Here is an 18656-nt window from a genome sequence, read left to right on the forward strand (position 1 = left end):
GTGATTGAGAATTAAAAATTCAGAAGGACGCCTAAATGGACTTGCTTCAGCCTTTATCCATCAGAGAATCCTAGTAACACAGGACGAAGTACTTCACTAGCTATCCAAAAATTCAGGCAGAATTTACATAACTTTGCAATTCTTGAATAAAAATTTAAGTGAATTTTCAAACCGTTTCATTTATTCCAAAACAACAATTATGTGATCTTAAATATATATTACCTGATGTAATTTAATAGTATACCATGATTTTTCTTCAAAGCTCTTTCAATTTTCTGTCTATTATTATTATTATAAAATACTTCTAGGTTAATCCATTTTCTTGGATTAATATTACTTACAGACTAGTGAAAGGATAAATAAAATATCCCTCAGAAACCTGTAAAACTCACCATTTATCTTAAATTTTTTCTGGGGGAGGGCCTCCACACCACCTGCTTATCCTCGCGGGTATACCATACATATGGGCTTGTCTCCCAAGTGAGAAAAAAAGGGTTTCAAGCCACAGATAGGAAAATGTTGGCAGTAACAGCATTGCAGTGGCAATACTACAATGTCAGGTACATACACAACTTATTCTAAATGGCATTTAAGTTACAACTTCAGTCAAATATGCACATAATTAAGGATAGATTTTTACCAAATTGGCAAGAAAAAATGCTTGAAATAGGTGCAGAATGATTCTTTTAGCATAAACCATATCCTTCTTATTGAGCAATCCTGGGAAGTGTCATCCAAACAATAGGGTGGTTTCCTATTATTTTTTCATTGCCTAACTCGAAAGATTATTATTCCTGGAGTAAGTATTTCACGCTTTTAGAGTTTTTAATGACGATATCTATTTTTCGCCACTAAACGAAAAGCGGAAATTTTCAAATGGGCGAAAACGCGACGGCTAAGTAGGAATGATGGGAAAATTTCCGTGTGACGTATTTCTGGTTCCCCCTGCCACCTTGTGAGGTGACCTTGGGGCGAGGCTTGAGCGCTGATACGACGCAGGCTGCTAGCAGGTAGCTGAGTACCCTGCTAGCTGGTAGCGCTTGGGTAAAATAAGGATTATTAATACCTTATCAAACGAAGAAAACTTTCTGACCTTAGCCAGTTTTAATAGGTGATTATTAAGAGATGTTTCCTGAGCTCTGTGCCTCATGCATGCATTGGTAATCTCAGACGATGTAAAACTCCCATCTATTTGTATAGAAACTAGGTCTCTGTGACGTCATGTGGAGTGGAATCGCGTTAGCACCAATCTGGCCTTTTTAATGAGGTTAAAATTGACCGTTGCCATTCGTCTAAACTGGGATTTCTAAAACCAAACAATTTGTATATTATGAATACACTAATGGTGGGTAAGGAATCGCAAACAATGCATTTCGTTTTTTTGTTGATGAAGGAAACTACCGTATTATAAAAAATTATCTCAGGAAGTTAACAAACGTGATCTAGACGCGTGCAGGTATTAGATATTTTTAATTGTGGGTACTCAACAGACCTAGTTCATAAAAAATTGTACACTATCCAATGACAATTGTACTGCAGATCATATGGGAGGAGATAGTCAGAGCAAAATGAATAAGGCAAATGATTATTCATTTTAAAAACCTTTTTAATAATTCTGCTCACATACACCTTGAAAAAGATAATTACCTATATTATTAGGCAGGAATAAAAGATGGAAAGAATAATAATTTAACTGAAAAAAGTATGCCATTGAGTTCTTGAAGTTAGTCCTAATGATTCGCATATTTACAATCACTCCAAGTCAGTGGCGGATACAGATGGGGGGCGCAGGGGGCGCGCGCCCCCCCCTTGCGGATCCGCCTGTATTGCCGAACATTGCAAAACCACAATTGCAACTTTTTCATATCATAAGGTGGCATTATCTTTTACATGTTTGCAATCATTTTAAATAAAATTTTCTTATACTTTGGCTGTGACTTGACTGTGATCTTTTATTACGATAAAAGTAAAGACAACTCAAGATATGTTGCGCCCCCCCCCTTGAGTTTTTTCTGTATCCGCCCCTGCTCCAAGTATATTAGTTAATAAGAGATACTTTTGTACTGAGATTTTCTTTTTTACTCAGGTAGGATTCCCATCACTTCTGACTCTATTTTCATTCATGCCTCTTTAAGCTAAAAACAACTCCTCATGCTCAAATTCAGAACTGTCGGTATGAGTGACACTAGTCACTAGGTATTAATTTTAGGGAAACTGTACAAGATAAAAATAAAGCCATAATTACAAGAACAAGTGTGTACCGAACTTGAACAAATAACTTCAATTGTTATAAAATCAGTATAATGATTATTTACAAGTAATCCACTCAAGTCTTACTCTCTAAGTATTAGTGGAAGACGCAGGCATCAAAATATTACTCAAATGCAAAGCAGTACTTTTCCTAAATAACTACAGGGAATGCTCTGTTTAAGCTTCCAACATTAGATAATGATGACCTCATAAATCAATACATACCTAACTCTCACACAAAAAGAATTCCAAGCATAAATTATGCTCGTTTAACCAGAACTTTCATTGCACAGGCATTTGATTTCTGGAAAATAAGTCAAACTAAGGTACTTAAAACACAGGTATGAGAATAAACAATCCCTGTCTATAACCAAAATACTAATAACTATTTTTGTGGAGATGTCAACATTTATTCTACGTACGTATACCTAATTTCACAACCAAATATTTCATCATCTGTCAATACTCCAGTAAGGATACATGAGTATGTCAATACCATTTCTTTTTCACATACAATTGGCGATACTTTTCACAGTTACTCCCAAAATGGGGGAGAAATAAATACATGGGGCTTTGGTAATGGCAGTGAAATAATACTACATATAGGATATGATGGTCATTGGATTCATTATCAATTTCAGCCTACAAAATTTAAGCTCACATGCTTTCACAAGCCAATACTTCCAGTTCACAAATGAAGTGACATAAAACACATGCAACATCAAATTGAGGTAACATTGAACTTTTTCATAAATCTACAAGGCACTGTTACCCTTTTGCCCCATATTGAAAAGTAGGGTGCACAAAACTTGCATGAAGAATAATGAGTAAAAGTAGATGGCATAAACAAAGAATGGTTCCCAAAATCATTCGACCTGGAGGCGACTGGATCGGAGACAAGAGTACGAGGGCAACACGCAATGTTGCAGGCCCAGCCAAAAATGGTAAACAAATCAAAAATGCAGAGTCTCCACTTTCATTTGATTTAGTTTGACCTGAAATCACAGAGGAGGGGTGATTTAAATTTTCCCTAAGAGCTGATGCTTGGCTATTATGGGGTACATCAGAAGATTCACCCCCACTTAATGGAGCAAGCAATTTGTCAGAGGCATGCTCAGTCACAATTCTCCCCATTACTTGATCAACAGCTCCTAGTTGAGGTTCTGGTGAGGGATCTTTATATGAATACAGAGCAAAAGGAATCACGAGAGAAAGTACATGACCAATAAGTGAATACCCTAAAAGAATCGATATCTTCAGAAATGATATATTATACCTTCCTCCAGTGAACATATGCCCAAAGAAAAAAACAACAGAGGAAGAGATTATCATGTACAGCCCTACAATAGTAAGAGCTTCAAGGGTACGATACTTGAAAGGTTCAGTTTTGGAAGAGGCATACGACAGGAGGCAGATTAGGATGGTAATAACAACGGTTGGCCCTACTGGATCCAAAAGTGGTTTCATTAAAACCCTTGAGGGATGCAGAGGTGGTACCAACGATAATGCCATTCGTCTCAGAATCTCAAAAGGAGTTGCATACGAGAAATGAGGAAAAGCTGAAAGTAATGGGGTCTCACTGTTGCCAACACTATCAAGAGATGAACCACTACCATCAGATTCTTCATCCATTATACCAAATTTGTACCTCTTTCTAGGTGCAATGAATTCTTGTCTGGAGAAACTGTTGCTGCTCGAAGACATTTTTGTCTAAATGCAGAGATTCCCTAAAAGTATGGCTATTCCTATCCTTTTCAAATAAACATAATCACTATAACAACAAATGAACTCTCCAAGTAAAATACTTAGAGCGTACTTCACAGCTGGATTAGAATATGCCAAACTTCAATCACAATACTTGAGATAAAAGCTTTAAATTCATAAAAACTGGCACATTACTTTGAAAAGAGATCTTCCAAACAGCAGTAGTCCAAGCTGTGCTGTTGAAAATTTAGAGTTAGCATTTTAAAATAACTCATTATGTTTGTAGAAAGCACTGCCATTTGGAGCCACAACACACTTCATAAGGTTTCTGAGCAATTTAGAAGCTTCAAAGGGATAAGATCATCACCATGGTATCAATTTATCCATGACAGTTTCATTTAACTTTCCTGACTGGCCTACACAATCACCCAACCCAACCTATCTGTCCAATTAAACTGTCCAATTTCCACATTGATGTATGATCACTATGAATCAGCCATTGATTAAAATCTCTAGTTGCCTAATACATCATTATCATACCATACACAGCTAAATATTGTATTTGATGAGTCAACACTACGAAGAAAAGGTTTACAGGATTTAAGCACCAACACTTTTAAGGGCACTAGATTACAAAATAAAATAATCTCACTGCCATTAAAATCAAGGTCTCTTAAATTTCCTCAATTCTTCCGAGAGTCTTGATGCTGCCCTCCTTAATGTTTCATCACTCTCAATGGCTCTTTGGCTCTTCATAAAAGCTTGAACAAGTTTTCGGGCAGCTGTTCTCATTACCCACGAGTCTGCCAATTTTTGAATGACCTGCTCATTGGCCAAAAACCGCAGCACGAACCGTAACACCATTACGTAACACCTTAAAAGAAAAATAAAACACATTCTTATTCTTCCAAGGATACAAGTCTTATTATTTACATTAGAATCATATAAAGCAATCATTTTCTTTACTTGCTGACAAAGATTGCTTCAAATTTCCTTGGACGTCTGCTTTAGTATTGCAGAACACAGTGAGGGGCAGAAAAAAGTCTTGATTAATTTTAAAATTTTTCTTCGATGGATGACCAATTATAAATTAAGAAAATGTTATCAATGACCTTTAAGAGTAATTTTTATATCAAAAATGCACATTTATTGCCTTGGCCTTGCATGAAAACAGCCCAAGAGAAGCAGAGATTTCATCCCACTCAGGCACGTACCTATAATCCACCAACAGTCAAAGTCAAACAGGAGAGGAAGGGAATAGTGAAAGTGAAGCAAGCTGGGGAAGTGGACGCAGAGACAAAGGGAGTAGAGAATGCATGAGTCACAGCCAGGGACTCACCTGGACAGACAGTTTGCTGGAGTGTATGGAGCAGTAGGAATACAAGTGCAATGACATTGTTGCAGCTAAACAGATCCACAGTCAGGTGAAGAAAGCTCTAAATTAATGCTTGAAGCACACTAAAATAACAGACTATGAGCATATTTAATAATATGCTTGATTACATGAATTACGGACATAATAAGGAAAAAAAGTGTAAGCCAAATAGAAGAAGAAAGCTCTAAATTAATGCTTGAAGCACACTAAAATAACAGACTATGAGCATATTTAATAATATGCTTGATTACATGAATTACGGACATAATAAGGAAAAAAAGTGTAAGCCAAATAAACTAAATAACACGTGTCTAAGATACAAAATTTTGATCATAAAAAGTGTCGAATATACATAAAAGGAATTCCTATTCCACACATTTTATTACTGTTAGAACAGCAACCAAACCAGATATTAGTGCATTCTCTGGCCACATTGTAAAAAAATCACACTTATAGGATTAACTGCTTGCCATATGGTACACATAAATAAGCTTTACATTACTTTTTTCAGTTACTAGACATAAAAGAAATTCTACAAGAAGTGTTAAAATTCACAATATTTATAAAAGACAAGATCTGAAATCAAAAAACCCTTGTGCATTTATACAACTACAAGGAAATAATAGTGGTATACCGGCTCCAAGCACTGCATTTACATTACAACTGACCTTCTAGCAACGTAATTTCCTACGATAGTTAACCTATCATAAATATGAAGTAAGCTTTTCCTTAAATGTATCTGTAGAAGCATGAAAACTTATAGGGGGAAAACTTGTATAGGGAATATTTACAACAAAGACTAAAAAAGAGGATGGATAAGACACAATACCAACTGCCATAAATTTAAGAGGCATATAGGGTTGGTCTTGCCCCTCAAAATTTTCAGATTAATTTTTTTTTTATAAATCATAGTGTATTGTTCAATAATAATCACATGTATATTAGGGCGGATCGGAAAAATCGATTTTTTTCAAATCCATCTGGCCCAATGAAAAAAAGTTGTGGGACCGATAAAAAATAAGGCCTGAAAATTTTGAGACCTCTAGGTGAACCCCTGACCCTCGCTCAAATGCAATTTAGGGGGGGAGGGTCGAAATTCTCTCAATATACTTCTTCATTAGGGGAAACCTTATGCTCCTTCTTGCACTTACACGCAATGATATCGCATAATTTCAAATGTTCCTTCAAAAGTGCTTGAGTTTTTTACTTCAACAAAAACCCTACTTTTGGCCTATTCGCATTTTCCGTAAGTTTTAGTAATTCCTGTGGTACCTTTAAATCCATTTAGTCACGCACATAATGGAAAGGAAGCGTCACTATAGTTCGCACACCTTTATAGCCACTCGAGAGGACTTTTCTTAGACCGTAGGCTCCTTTCCTGCGTTCTCGGATCTAAAAATATTTCATCACTTCTCTAAAAGTTGGTAACATCGATTTGTTTAACGTCGACGAGGCGCCTAATAAGGGACAAGTCGTCTCACTACGCTTCCTTTATTACCTTCTACCATTTTCCGATTTATATTATAAAAGACAAACGACCTCCTAGCAGCATACGCGGGATGAATTTTGCTGTATTGGAGGCGTGGGAGGGGGAGAAGCGAGCGTGGAGGGGAAGGGATCGGCCTGCGGCTCTTGTATCCGCGACGCTGCGTGGGCGTTGGAATATTTTCTTTGCGGACGTGGACTCAAATTAGGCATTTTGTGGCTAAACGGTGGCAGATACGTCAAAATGCATGGAATTTTTGCCCTAGAAGTGCAGTAACTCGGCAAAATCTATATGGAATGACCATAAAATACTATATTTCTCGAATTTCGACCCTCCCCCCCTAAATTGCATTTGAGCGAGGGTCAGGGGTTCACCTAGAGGTCTCAAAATTTTCAGGCCTTATTTTTGATCGGTCCCACAACTTTTTTTCATTGGGCCAGATGGATTTGAAAAAAATCGATTTTTCCGATCCGCCCTAATGTATATTCATTGGTACTCTGATTACATTTTCAGAAAAAAAACAGTAAAACTTTACCAGGATGGGCTATAAAAATGCCAAGAGGCTCATAAATTTAGTATCACGAAGTACTAATAATTACAGGAGAAAAGAGAAGTCCTTTGAAAACCCTAAGAAGGAGAAAGGAGAACTTAATCAGCTAAATCAAGAGGCATAAAGAAGAACATCATTCAAAGTCAAATGGAAGGAGAGAATGTTGTAAGAAGACCTACAATAAGTTTAATGAACAGGTAAAGTTACCATCTGGTACATTTAAAGACACGTGCAAATATAAAAAGTTTGATGTATAGAAGAGCCGACTGAATTGCTGGAATAAACCTAATAGTTGACCTGAACCAATGAAAATGACATTTCAGATAACTGCAGAAAATTTAAATTTTGTAACCTTACCTAATATCCAAATGAAAGACCACTAAGCTTTTCCTGTATTGTTAACAATTGGCTGAGCATTAGATGTTGGTAGTGAGTTAGTATTAATCTGCTGCTGCTGTTGTGTAGAAGACAAAGGTGATGAGAAGGAATTGGAATTTCCAGTTGTACTAGGTGGTATTTCAAAGGTGCAGGTAGTCCTGTACTTAAGAAGAAGCTCCCTCTTCAAGCGTAGCTGTGTCCTCATAAACTCCAAACGTTTAAGCTGTTCTTCCCGACTTAGATCTACACCTGGAAGTCTCTTAACCTGACAAAGAAAGTAATCAAATAGTTAAAATTATCCCTCAAGAGAATCAATTTGAAGACTACTACCACCACATAAGCAACTACATACTCGTAAGATCCTGATGAGGTAATGGAATACTCTATGGAAAAGTAACTTGACATGATTACGAGATGTGAGATAACTACGAGTTGAATTCCAAATAAATACAATCACACCAAATTATACACAACATGAAGCTCATGAGTCAACAACAACTTCACTTTATGTGCTGGTATGACTCATTACCATTCACACAAGGGTAGGTGATAGAAGCCTAGAATGATTTAGATTCAATTGAAACATCTACATACAGAGAGACAAAAATTTACATTGCGTCCTATTACCCTGCTATCTCACCATGCTAAACACTCTTTGATGCATCAATTCTTTCCATTTTCTCTTAGATTCATTAAAATGAAGAATTTTTTAAGCTTCGAAAGAGTGTTTTCCAAACTATCCTGGACTAATTTTTTTTAATTAGAAAACTTTCCAATGCATTTCAGTTGCTTATATATGTTACCGCTAAACTGAAATCGCCAGGCAGAAATGAATTTCCAGTCAATAACAACTTTTTCATAATCACTTCCTCAACATGAAATAATATAAAAGGTTCATATTGTATATGCCCACTTTAATTTACTTCATTGTACAACTAGGATGCTTATAGAATCATCTTCAGGAACAATAATAAGAAATGGTACTGGTTCCAGGTGATGGCAGAGCACATAAATATAAAGGTGACCAAATAAGATGACGGATTGGGGGAGGGGGGGAGGGGGGGGAGGAGAAAAATGGGGAGGAAAAGGGGAGAGAGTATAGATTTTAGGGCAAAAGTAATTTGAACTTCTATGTCATTTAACAGTCTAATTCCGCTTTTTTTCCTCTTCATTATTTTCCACCATTCAAGGGCACCCATCCATACATACAATATGAAAAAATTAAAATTAAAAATGACCAAAAAAATTAGCCATAGTGTAGCATGTCTGCTACAAGGTTTGATAAGAAGCATAATTTGACAAAAAATTTTATGAAGTTTTTTTTGACAAAGTCTTTAGCCAATAAAAAGACATTTACAGGCACAACTAAATCATTGACCAAACTTAGAAATTTAACATAAATTTAACTGTGAAAATTTAATTCGCATAGGCTACACATGAATAAAAGGAATTGGTTCTGCCTGATCTAATTGGTTGAAGAACTTCTTCAGGGGCAGAAAAAGAGATGCATTAGTGATATTAAAAAAGCAACCTAGATTCCAATTTCTAGGGCCACACATGAAAGTGAACACACCAAACGAATACTTACTCTACCACTTTTGCTATCCCTCAAAATGGAATGAAAAGAGACTGTAATACTGTTTAAGCCTAGACCATCTGATACCACAATAAGACCTCTACTTGAAGAGCATTGAGGATAAAGGCCGGAATGGGATATTCCCACACACATTAACAAAGATGTTAGTGTGTGTGGGAATATCCTATTGCATGCATGCAATTACTTAATGTTTAATGCTAATTTATTTAAATGGCTTATTCCAACGCTGGCTCGTTGGTAAGGCAAGTAAAATGGGCAGCCCATGGCCTTGAGTTCAATTTAAGGATCAATTGAATGGGAAATTAGTATTGTTATAAATCATTAGTCAGTTGGTGTGGTATTAAATCGCAAATATTTCAAAATTAACTCATAGATATCTTCGATTCCAAAATTTTCAAACTATCTATACACCAAGCCCACTACAGTTAGTTAGTTTGTAATGTTAAATGCCCTGTAGTAAAAAAAATTTATTGGCGTTACGAACCTGCTCTCTAGCCTGATCGAGTTTCTTCTGCAACTCTAGTATTTTCTGAGCGGTATCCTGCGATTCTCTTGGTTTTTGCGTGGCGTCGTGCGGATCTCTTTCAATGCTGAAATCACAAGTCGATACACATTCATTACGAAATCTCGAACCTCAAGTAATTTATTTATAACAGCCAATCACCAAACAAACGCTTCATCCTCAAAAGTTATGCTTAAGGACAACCTTTCATACGAATATTAACGAAGTTAGAGTCATAACTTACCTCCTTATGATCTCGTAAATCAATGGTAATATTTCCACATCAACTTCTTCAGCAGACAGTTGCGTTGCGGGTACAGAGGTTTGTTGCTCTTCGGAGTCCATCACATTGTCCAAGGGACAATATTGAGCAAACAAAAAAGCAATTACAATGCACTAAAGGACCAAACAGAGGAAATGACAGAGCTACCGAATCAATTAGGAGCTTTTAAACGATACTACCGATAATACTGTCAAGTTCTCTGATACAAGCAAGAACGAGTACGCTCGATTCAAATTATTGCTATTTGCACTTCTTTTGTCACCTGCCCTTAACCTAAGGGCGGGAATTTTAATTGGAGAAACCAATAAATGCTACATTCGATTTCTCCCACGGAGAGACTATGCCGTTCCTGTCCAGTATATATATCAAAGTTCAGATTCAGCTAATGTCACCATTGAGTGGCTGGTTACTTCCCAAAGCATCAGTACTTCATGTACGGAGAAAAAATCTAACTATATAATTACTGATCAGTGAGCAATCATAAGAGCATTCAGCGTAAAATTAGCACTTTTGCCGGCTGAACGTGAGTGACCTTTATCAACATCTTAATTTAGCTTGGGAGGATGGGCAAACATTCCCCCATTGCGTCGTGGTTACAATAGTGTTGGAATAGAACTCATATAGTATTTAAAGAATTTTTTTTTTTTATATCTTTTAAATGACCTTTCCAAGAGACGCAACATCATGACCTATTTTTTAACGTATAAGGTTAGTTTAAGACATTTTTCATACTGGAATCAAATGCATTGACATTCAGAGTGATGAAGATCAAATGGAATGATGAGGATCAAACATAATGGCAGAGTGAGTGATTACTGAGAAGCAAGGCCACCTGTATAGGGGATGCATGGCACAACTTGCTCCGTAGAAAAAACTTTTGGGAAGAAAAAAAATTTGGGAGGATTTAAAAAAAAATCACTACATACTGGTGGGAAATGAGTTGTTGCTACTGGAGGGGAAAATGTGCCATCAGCATTGGGGGGGTTATGCTAAGAAGAGTGGGGAAAGATCAAATGAAACGGAATTACATTGGAGAGCCATGCTGATAATCAATCTCAGGAATGCTGATTGGAGATGATGGTGATGATGATGTTCGTCTATATTATCGCTACTAAATTGAAACATTAATAGTCTGGCTTCCTCAGAGCTTCCTGTCGCCCTCCAGGCAAGGTATTTTTAAGTTGAAAGTATCATTGACAGCTTCGAGGTGGAAATAAGTTCACCGTAAGACTCTCTACCGGACTGCCAAAAGAATACACATTTCACATGAGTATACGCTTTCGCCAATGTTATACGCAAGTCTCACTTTGTTATGAACTATAAAACATTTCAGATGCACATCGGTTGGATCCTTTAATTGCGACGATGTTGCCCGGGCGACCACCATATCGAATTCCCATCGTAAAAAATGCCCCAGATATGATATGCTAAATTTTTTTCTCGTATAGAAGCCGATATTCACTTTTAACATTGTTTCTTATGGGATATATGTTTCGATTAACGTCATTTCGTTTATCGTCACATTTTTCAGGAACGTTAAACGAGGACTCACTGTACTGGAACTAAGAAATGCCTCACAACCAAGCCGTCGCTTGTGTCCAAATGCCTATGCTGCTTCCTTCGCTTCCTCGTACTGAACTATGACGTCAATTTGCCGCTAGCCAATCATCGGGCGTTTTCGAGTCCCACTCGTATTTGAAAATTCTCTTGAACTTTAATGAATAAAATATCGCTAACGACATCAAAAAGTAATAAAACCTTTTCACTGTGAAACGCAAACATGTATTTCTACATGATTTTGGAGCTCACAACTGTTTCTGAAATGTATGCAAGTTCCCTATTAAAGACTTGGCATAGTTTTATTACCTTAATCTATATTCGAATTACTCCATTCTTCATACAATCAAGTTAAATTAATTCTCCTTCATTGGACAATACTCTTATTTGGTGAAGAGGTCAAGCAGAAAAGTTCTCTTTCCCCCCTCAAGTGTGATACAAATAAAGACCTAGCAGTATAACCCAAAAGTCATCGGATGGTAGGGTCCTAAATCAAATTTTGGAAACAAACACCTCTTCAAACTATTTCCTAAAAATGAATTTTACAAGATCTAATTAATCCTTAGACTGCGGGAACATGTATACATCAGCATGCAAAGCGTATAAGTATATTTGTGCATACATTTTGTATGCTGACTGCAGGAAATTTTTTATAAACATTTGACCATTGCTCGACTACCTTCTTCAGTTTCCCAAAATTTTTATTGCTACCGGAATAGAGCCCAAGTACACTTTGCCTCACTGTAGGGACAGCTAATGTAGCCCCTCTCCGACCATCCCAGGAAAACATAGCGTTTAAAAACATTCCCGCAGTCGAAATGTTAATATAATAAGCATTACACACATCAACATACCTGATGTTTAGCATGATGATAAAGTCACCGTAATAAATGACTATGTATTTACAAAAATGAAATCTGTCAAGTACATTTGGACAGAGCATTCACCCGTTGCACTTAGACATTTTAGTCTTCAACACCAATGGAATCTAATGCTTAAATGACCCTGGATTTAAGATACTTATTTGAATGACTGCATGTGAATCAATAGTGACTTATATTAGTATCAAACATCACTTGACACCCAAGTGGAAATGGTTAAAAATCAAGCTTCAGCATTGCTTCTCAATGAACAGGGAAAAAGAGAATGCCTACGATAAACTAAGGAGCAGTAATCTGTCGGTCAGTCATGACTTTCTCAGTAGAAATCCAAGAGGTAAAACTGGTCTTTGATTAAAGGGTTATGAAAATACATACTGAAATATTAACAATGCAAAGATCAAGGAAAATGGGATTTCATTTTAAACCTTGGCCATCATCAGCTAGAACAATACCTTCCACCATTAAATTGAAGGTAATACTGACATGAATAGCCATTCTTCATAACTGACATTGCCAATATTAAGGACACAGGTGAATGTAAAATATCTCATAGGTAAAGGACATTCTACCACCACAAATTGAAGAGGTGCACATAATATAGAGCACATTATCAGGTCTCTCAATCAAAACTTGCCAGGAGAAACACCAATAGGTCATACTTTAACAAGTTTGCAACAGCTAAGCAAGAACCTTTGAGAATGGCGTTGACCCTGAAAAATCTTACATCATCAGATAAGTGTGAATATTTAAACCCTAATTCAACTGCAAGACCAATGAGATGAAAAATAAAATACTGTATTTACCCGTAGAAGCAGGGGCACCTTTTATCCGGAAATGCCACTGAAAAAAAGGGGGTGCACGGCTTACATGAATCCTCCAAATTTTAATGTAAGCCACGTTCCATTTTCCCTCAAATTCTTTTTTTTTATTTCTTCAGAGCATTGAACTAGGAAACCTTAGCAGGAATTCCATTTATAACATTATTTAACCTTACTAATATAAATTTACCAATTTAGCAACGAATCATGAGTACCAATATTAGACCGCACCCAAAAAGCGCTAGGAAGTTTTCTTTTCCTCGCAAGCTGGCCCAAAAATGAGGGTGCGCGGGATACACGAGGGCGTGGCTTACACAAGTAAATATGGTATGTTAATTTAATTTTTTTACAAAGGGTGGCCTAAATAACAACAGCATTTGACAGGGCTGGTTTCAGGAGAAAGAAAAGTACGCAGCCGCATAGGGTGGGAAGCAAAAGGGGGTTCCTAAGAACTCAGTGCAATGTTCAGTACTGATCAAACACGGAATTAAAGATTGAGGGTTGATTTACTCCACAAAATAATTGTAGAAGAAAGGATATATCGTAAAGTCGACACTAATACCCCCACTACTCAGGTTGTGGTCATTACAAAATGGATTTGACCATCGGACGCTCCTTTGTCGTCTACATGGACTCTTCCAGTCATCCGTCATCTACTGGCTCATTCGTAACAGGTACTATGAACTTTAATATAGAATAGGTTTTTAAGCTCTTAAAATATCACATTCCATACATAAGAGCAAGGACATTATAGGTTTACGTTGATATTTAAGCCTATTTAACCCCTTATTCCTAAAATTTTGTTATTTATTTCAAAATGTATCCAGAGGGAATCCCTACTACTCTCAGGTTATTTCTGCAAGATTGGGGACACAAGAATGTTGCTTGCTTACACTAGAAAAATACACTACACTACTTACACTACTCTAGAACCAGCCCCAGACCTAGTCATTCAAAACCTACCCCACTCTACCCTCATACCCCACCCAGTTGAGACAGCTACTGACATTCCTGCTGTTGACAGCAGCAAATTTCATTCCCTTGAGGAATGGACTACTAGCAAATCAAAAAATGTGAGATTTAACTTATATTGAATCTGACATACACGAGTTGAAAATTAAACAGGTCCACAGGTTTTTTATGCAGAAGAAATTAATTTGCAGGGCAGAAAAATCCAAAGTCATCTAAAACCAAATAAAAAACCCTATTAAAAAAGATCTCAAACTCTCATTCCACATAAACAGCCATGAAATTATAATGCTCTTCAACTTCCTCACTTCAATAATATCCTTTCTTACCAACTCTATTTTTCAATTTAAAAAAAGACACAAATAGTTGCTTAAAAAGTAGCTAACTTCCACAGTTTATTTCAGAATAGTAAAAGACAAAGTCAACATTATTTCAATACTGAAATACATGTTTCTGGAACAAGCTACCTCATCAAATAAGAATGCATTAACAAGAATACAGAACAACTTGACTCGCTTCCACAGGACATTAACCATAAAAAATACTTCAACTATTGTCACTTTTATTTCAGTGAACATTAAATGTACAAGCTGAAATTTCACTCTCCACTACCCTGCCAAGATTCATTCCTTGAAAAAGACATTGGTGAGAGTTAGGGCAACTTATCAGAAGGGCATGATCAATAGTGGCAGCAAAAATTATGCATCCAAGATTAATATGGCTAACAGATTCAAGTTGACTAGAATTATCATTTTTTGTCACAGCTATTTTCAATTCTACAGACTAGATAGAGGGATTTAATTCCCACACAATGAAAACAGTGATTGCTTTTAACAATTTTGAGTGAGAACTTAAGAGAAAAGTACATGAAAAGCATTAGCTGTGTGAATTATTCCCCACACTCTGGGAAAAAATCAAATGAAATTAAGAAATAGGGACCTGTGAACATTTAACCATATAACAATCATTCATTTACACCATGATCAAACACTTTTAAGTTAAAACATAGTTAATTTTTTGCAAATTATTGAAACCGAGAACTATATTAGCATATTCATTTTTTTTAATAGGAAAGAATACCTAAACCCAAATATATACAAGCTCTATCAGTTCCACCATCAACCTTGTCTTTTTGATAGAAAAATTAGCTATCCAAAATTACAAAATCACTCAGGAGCCAACTGGTTAAGCAACATAAAATTATTGAAATGTCACAGAAAATATGTAAAAAAAAAGAAATATGTCACAGAAAACTTAAAATTGTAAAAATGAAAGAAATATAGAGGGAAATACATCATAAACAGAAATGGGTCATAAGAAGAAGAATTAGGCAACAAATCCCAGCAAATTATAGACCAGGCAATTAAATTTCACTTAAATCCAATTTTATGGGTATAGAGAGACGTAAAATTACATGAAAAACTATGGAAGGTAATAGCCACCATAAATGAATTTTTAGCCCTTCGCGACTGGAAGGAATTTTAGCTGAAGGCATGAAAAATTACCTAATGATAAAAAATAAGTGTACATGACATGATATAAAGAGCCAATGTATCCGAGAGAGAATGCATACTGTCAATATTAGAATACCATTATGACTGCACCACTTAGGTTATGCTCAAGTGCTTGACAGAGAACTAAATGAATACATGTGTCACCCTCATGAACATGAGGGCCAAGAAATAAACAACAACAAAACATTAGTAAAAGCAATGCATGGATGGAGTAGTTGTGCATTTAAGTCTATTTTATCCAAGTGCATTGTTCTCTCTTGCTACATAGGTGATATATCTGAAGTTAGAGCCATAGGGTCACAAACCATTCCAATTAAAGATAATAAAAAGATGAGACATTTTAGCCATCAATGCAATCCAGATGCATCATTTTAAATTAAATTCTGTACTAAATTGAATACAGGTCAATTTAAATTCACACAATAATCTAAATAAAATAAATTACACACAAAAATGTCCAACTTAACGAGTGATTTAAATGGATCAAATTCCATTCTGACTACACAAATTTATCTTTTGTGAGATGTTCCTCATGTAGTCCAAATCCCACCAAACTAGAATCAAATTAAAGTGAACTTAATCCCGCTGAGATTAAAATAGATGAGTTTCTTCTTCTTCAAGTAACAGAACTAATAATTCACAAGTTTCAAAAGCTAAAGTCACAGGTCCCTGTTCTGGGCATGAAAATAATATGCTTTTATAATTTTGTTAAGAATGCTCTCAATCACAAGCATGAAAAAAACACTGAAAAATTAAGCAACAACCACTCGTATAGAATGCTTCCACTAGCAAGAAATGAACAAAAATGGAATGCATCAGTATTTATTTCATTATAAAACTTTCAGCAAGGCTTTGACCCATGATTAAGCTGTGCACAAGAAAATTTCCATTGTACTCGACTTTGAAGTCCACTTACATAATACATATCACATGAAGGATAAAATGCTAATCGTGACCACCATAAGTGACAGGACGAATATAATCATTGGTTAAAAGGTTACCTATTATTATGTTTGTACACCAAAAATGGTACACCCTCACGAGACTGAAGACAGTCATTTCAGCAATATCCATTATGATGGAAATGATATGAATTTAAAGCATAATTTGCTTTTACAAACCAAAAATTCAGAAGAATACCAGAATTGAGTAGTTATTAAAATAATGCACTTTAATCATGGCATCACATACGGTGAATTAATAAACCTAGTAACATCATTTATTTAATAAGAATGGTGCATTAGCCAAAATCAAAATATGTTTACATCCAAAAGCAGTCACATATACCTAAGATGATAGTAATATCATCTAAAATGACACAGGGGTTGTGTGCTGTAGAAGTCCACTATAATGAGTATGACGTTTTTCATCAGGAAATTACAGGTAACCATGAACACATACAGAATGCATTGCTTATAACTAAAATCTCACATTACATATTTGTAAAGGCAAGAGTAGAAAAGTTGAATCGTTTTGAAAATTCTTCAAATGCATTTAATAGCCAATTAATAATTCAGCATCACAATTCACACAATGCTTTCTGCCAATGCACATCATGCATTTCAGAGCCTAAGCAAAATATTTATAAAATTCACACGTGATTTATTTCTGGATTTTCACAATTGGATCTTATTCAGATAAGAATAACTTAGAGATTATTGGCAACCCAAATGCAAATTTATAAGTTCAGTTCAGGAATGTTAGAGACTTGGTCAAATGAGATTTCTGGTAAGAAAATTAGAAATGGTTAACATACCATATTCTGCATTACTATCACCCACATACTAAAAACCCACCAAAGCAAACACCACCAACTTGGTCTAATTTCAATCATAAGTTTGTTAAAATACTTGATCAAAAATGTATGCACAGCTAAAGACTACATCTCCCCTAAATCATAAATATTTTCTAACAGTCATAGAGAATTAAAAAACAATCAATTTGAGTTTTTCTCGCCCATTATTACATTTTACACTGCTAATAACACTAAAATAAAAGGTGCACGTTTTAATTCATGCCATGGCAAAATTTAACTGATATCAAAACTAATTCTCTAGAATTTGGACCATCAATATTCGAAAAGTAAAAATTCATTGGATTAATATTTTTGAATGAAAAATGGCATGTACCATATTAGGCATTCAATTAATAAAAATAGAATTACTGGTAAGATTACTTCAGGAGTTTCACGTACACGGTTGCATGCAATAAGTTGACTAATTACATGCGGCCCTAATACGCAAATGAAAATGGAAGCTGAGAGCAACAAAGTTAACGAGGAAAATAAAATGCAAGATGGAAAGGATGAAAACATTGGTCTTATCAATTTATTTAAGCATTGCTCACTGCTTGCATTGGATTCCATTTTTTTGCCAAAAATTAATCACCCTTTCTGGTCAAAGTTATGACGTAGGTTAACACCATTAAAAAATTCACTGTTTTCTGTAATTTCCTAGAACTTTTTATTATTAAACATATTGCACCTTTGTTAAAAATTGTGACATGAGGAGACTGATTTCAGCTTTATTGGAATCTTCTCCTTAAAAATCTCAATAAAAACTAAGAAATATTCTTACATCAATCTTCCTCTATTTCTACATTATGATATTGATACATGAGGAAACGAATTCGCTCCACTATAACAGAATGAGTATTCTCCCCTCTGTTCCCAACTCTTCCTAACAATATAATTCATAACAATAATTAGAAGAAGATTGAGAGAAATTTCCTTCATTAAAATTCTGAATAACAGATGGTGGAGGACAATGCCAAGCATTGGTAGAGCAATTGAG

General features: G+C 35.6%; 2 protein-coding genes across 2 annotated transcripts; both read right to left on the reverse strand.

Annotated features, from left to right (window-relative positions):
- Positions 1–2858: 2858 nt before the first annotated feature.
- On the reverse strand, positions 2859–4618 carry LOC124169865. The gene has a single exon (XM_046548667.1). The coding sequence runs from the start codon at positions 3952–3954 to the stop codon at positions 3019–3021; it is 936 nt and encodes a 311-aa protein (XP_046404623.1). The 5' UTR covers positions 3955–4618; the 3' UTR covers positions 2859–3018.
- Positions 4619–4770: 152 nt separating this feature from the next.
- LOC124169881 (mediator of RNA polymerase II transcription subunit 9) lies at positions 4771–10371 on the reverse strand. Its single transcript, XM_046548668.1, has 4 exons — positions 10087–10371; positions 9825–9930; positions 7723–8008; positions 4771–4828 (listed from the first exon to the last, which is right to left on the reverse strand). Exons 1-3 carry the CDS (start codon positions 10185–10187, stop codon positions 7745–7747), a joined length of 471 nt encoding a protein of 156 aa, XP_046404624.1. The 5' UTR covers positions 10188–10371; the 3' UTR covers positions 4771–4828; positions 7723–7744.
- Between the last annotated feature and the right edge of the window lie 8285 nt (positions 10372–18656).

The sequence above is a fragment of the Ischnura elegans genome, chromosome 1 (assembly GCF_921293095.1).
Source record: "Ischnura elegans chromosome 1, ioIscEleg1.1, whole genome shotgun sequence".
Classification (NCBI taxonomy): Eukaryota; Metazoa; Arthropoda; class Insecta; order Odonata; family Coenagrionidae; genus Ischnura; species Ischnura elegans.

Excerpts from the sequence above, each read along its gene's own strand:
- LOC124169865 (XM_046548667.1), bottom strand. The coding sequence starts at position 3,954 with ATGTCTTCGAGCAGCAACAGTTTCTCCAGACAAGAATTCATTGCACCT.
- LOC124169881 (XM_046548668.1), bottom strand. The coding sequence starts at position 10,187 with ATGGACTCCGAAGAGCAACAAACCTCTGTACCCGCAACGCAACTGTCT. Across the intron at positions 9,931-10,086 it reads ATTTACGAGATCATAAGGAG|CATTGAAAGAGATCCGCACG; the intron begins GTAAGTTATGAC and ends TTGTGATTTCAG. Across the intron at positions 8,009-9,824 it reads TCGATCAGGCTAGAGAGCAG|GTTAAGAGACTTCCAGGTGT; the intron begins GTTCGTAACGCC and ends TTTCTTTGTCAG.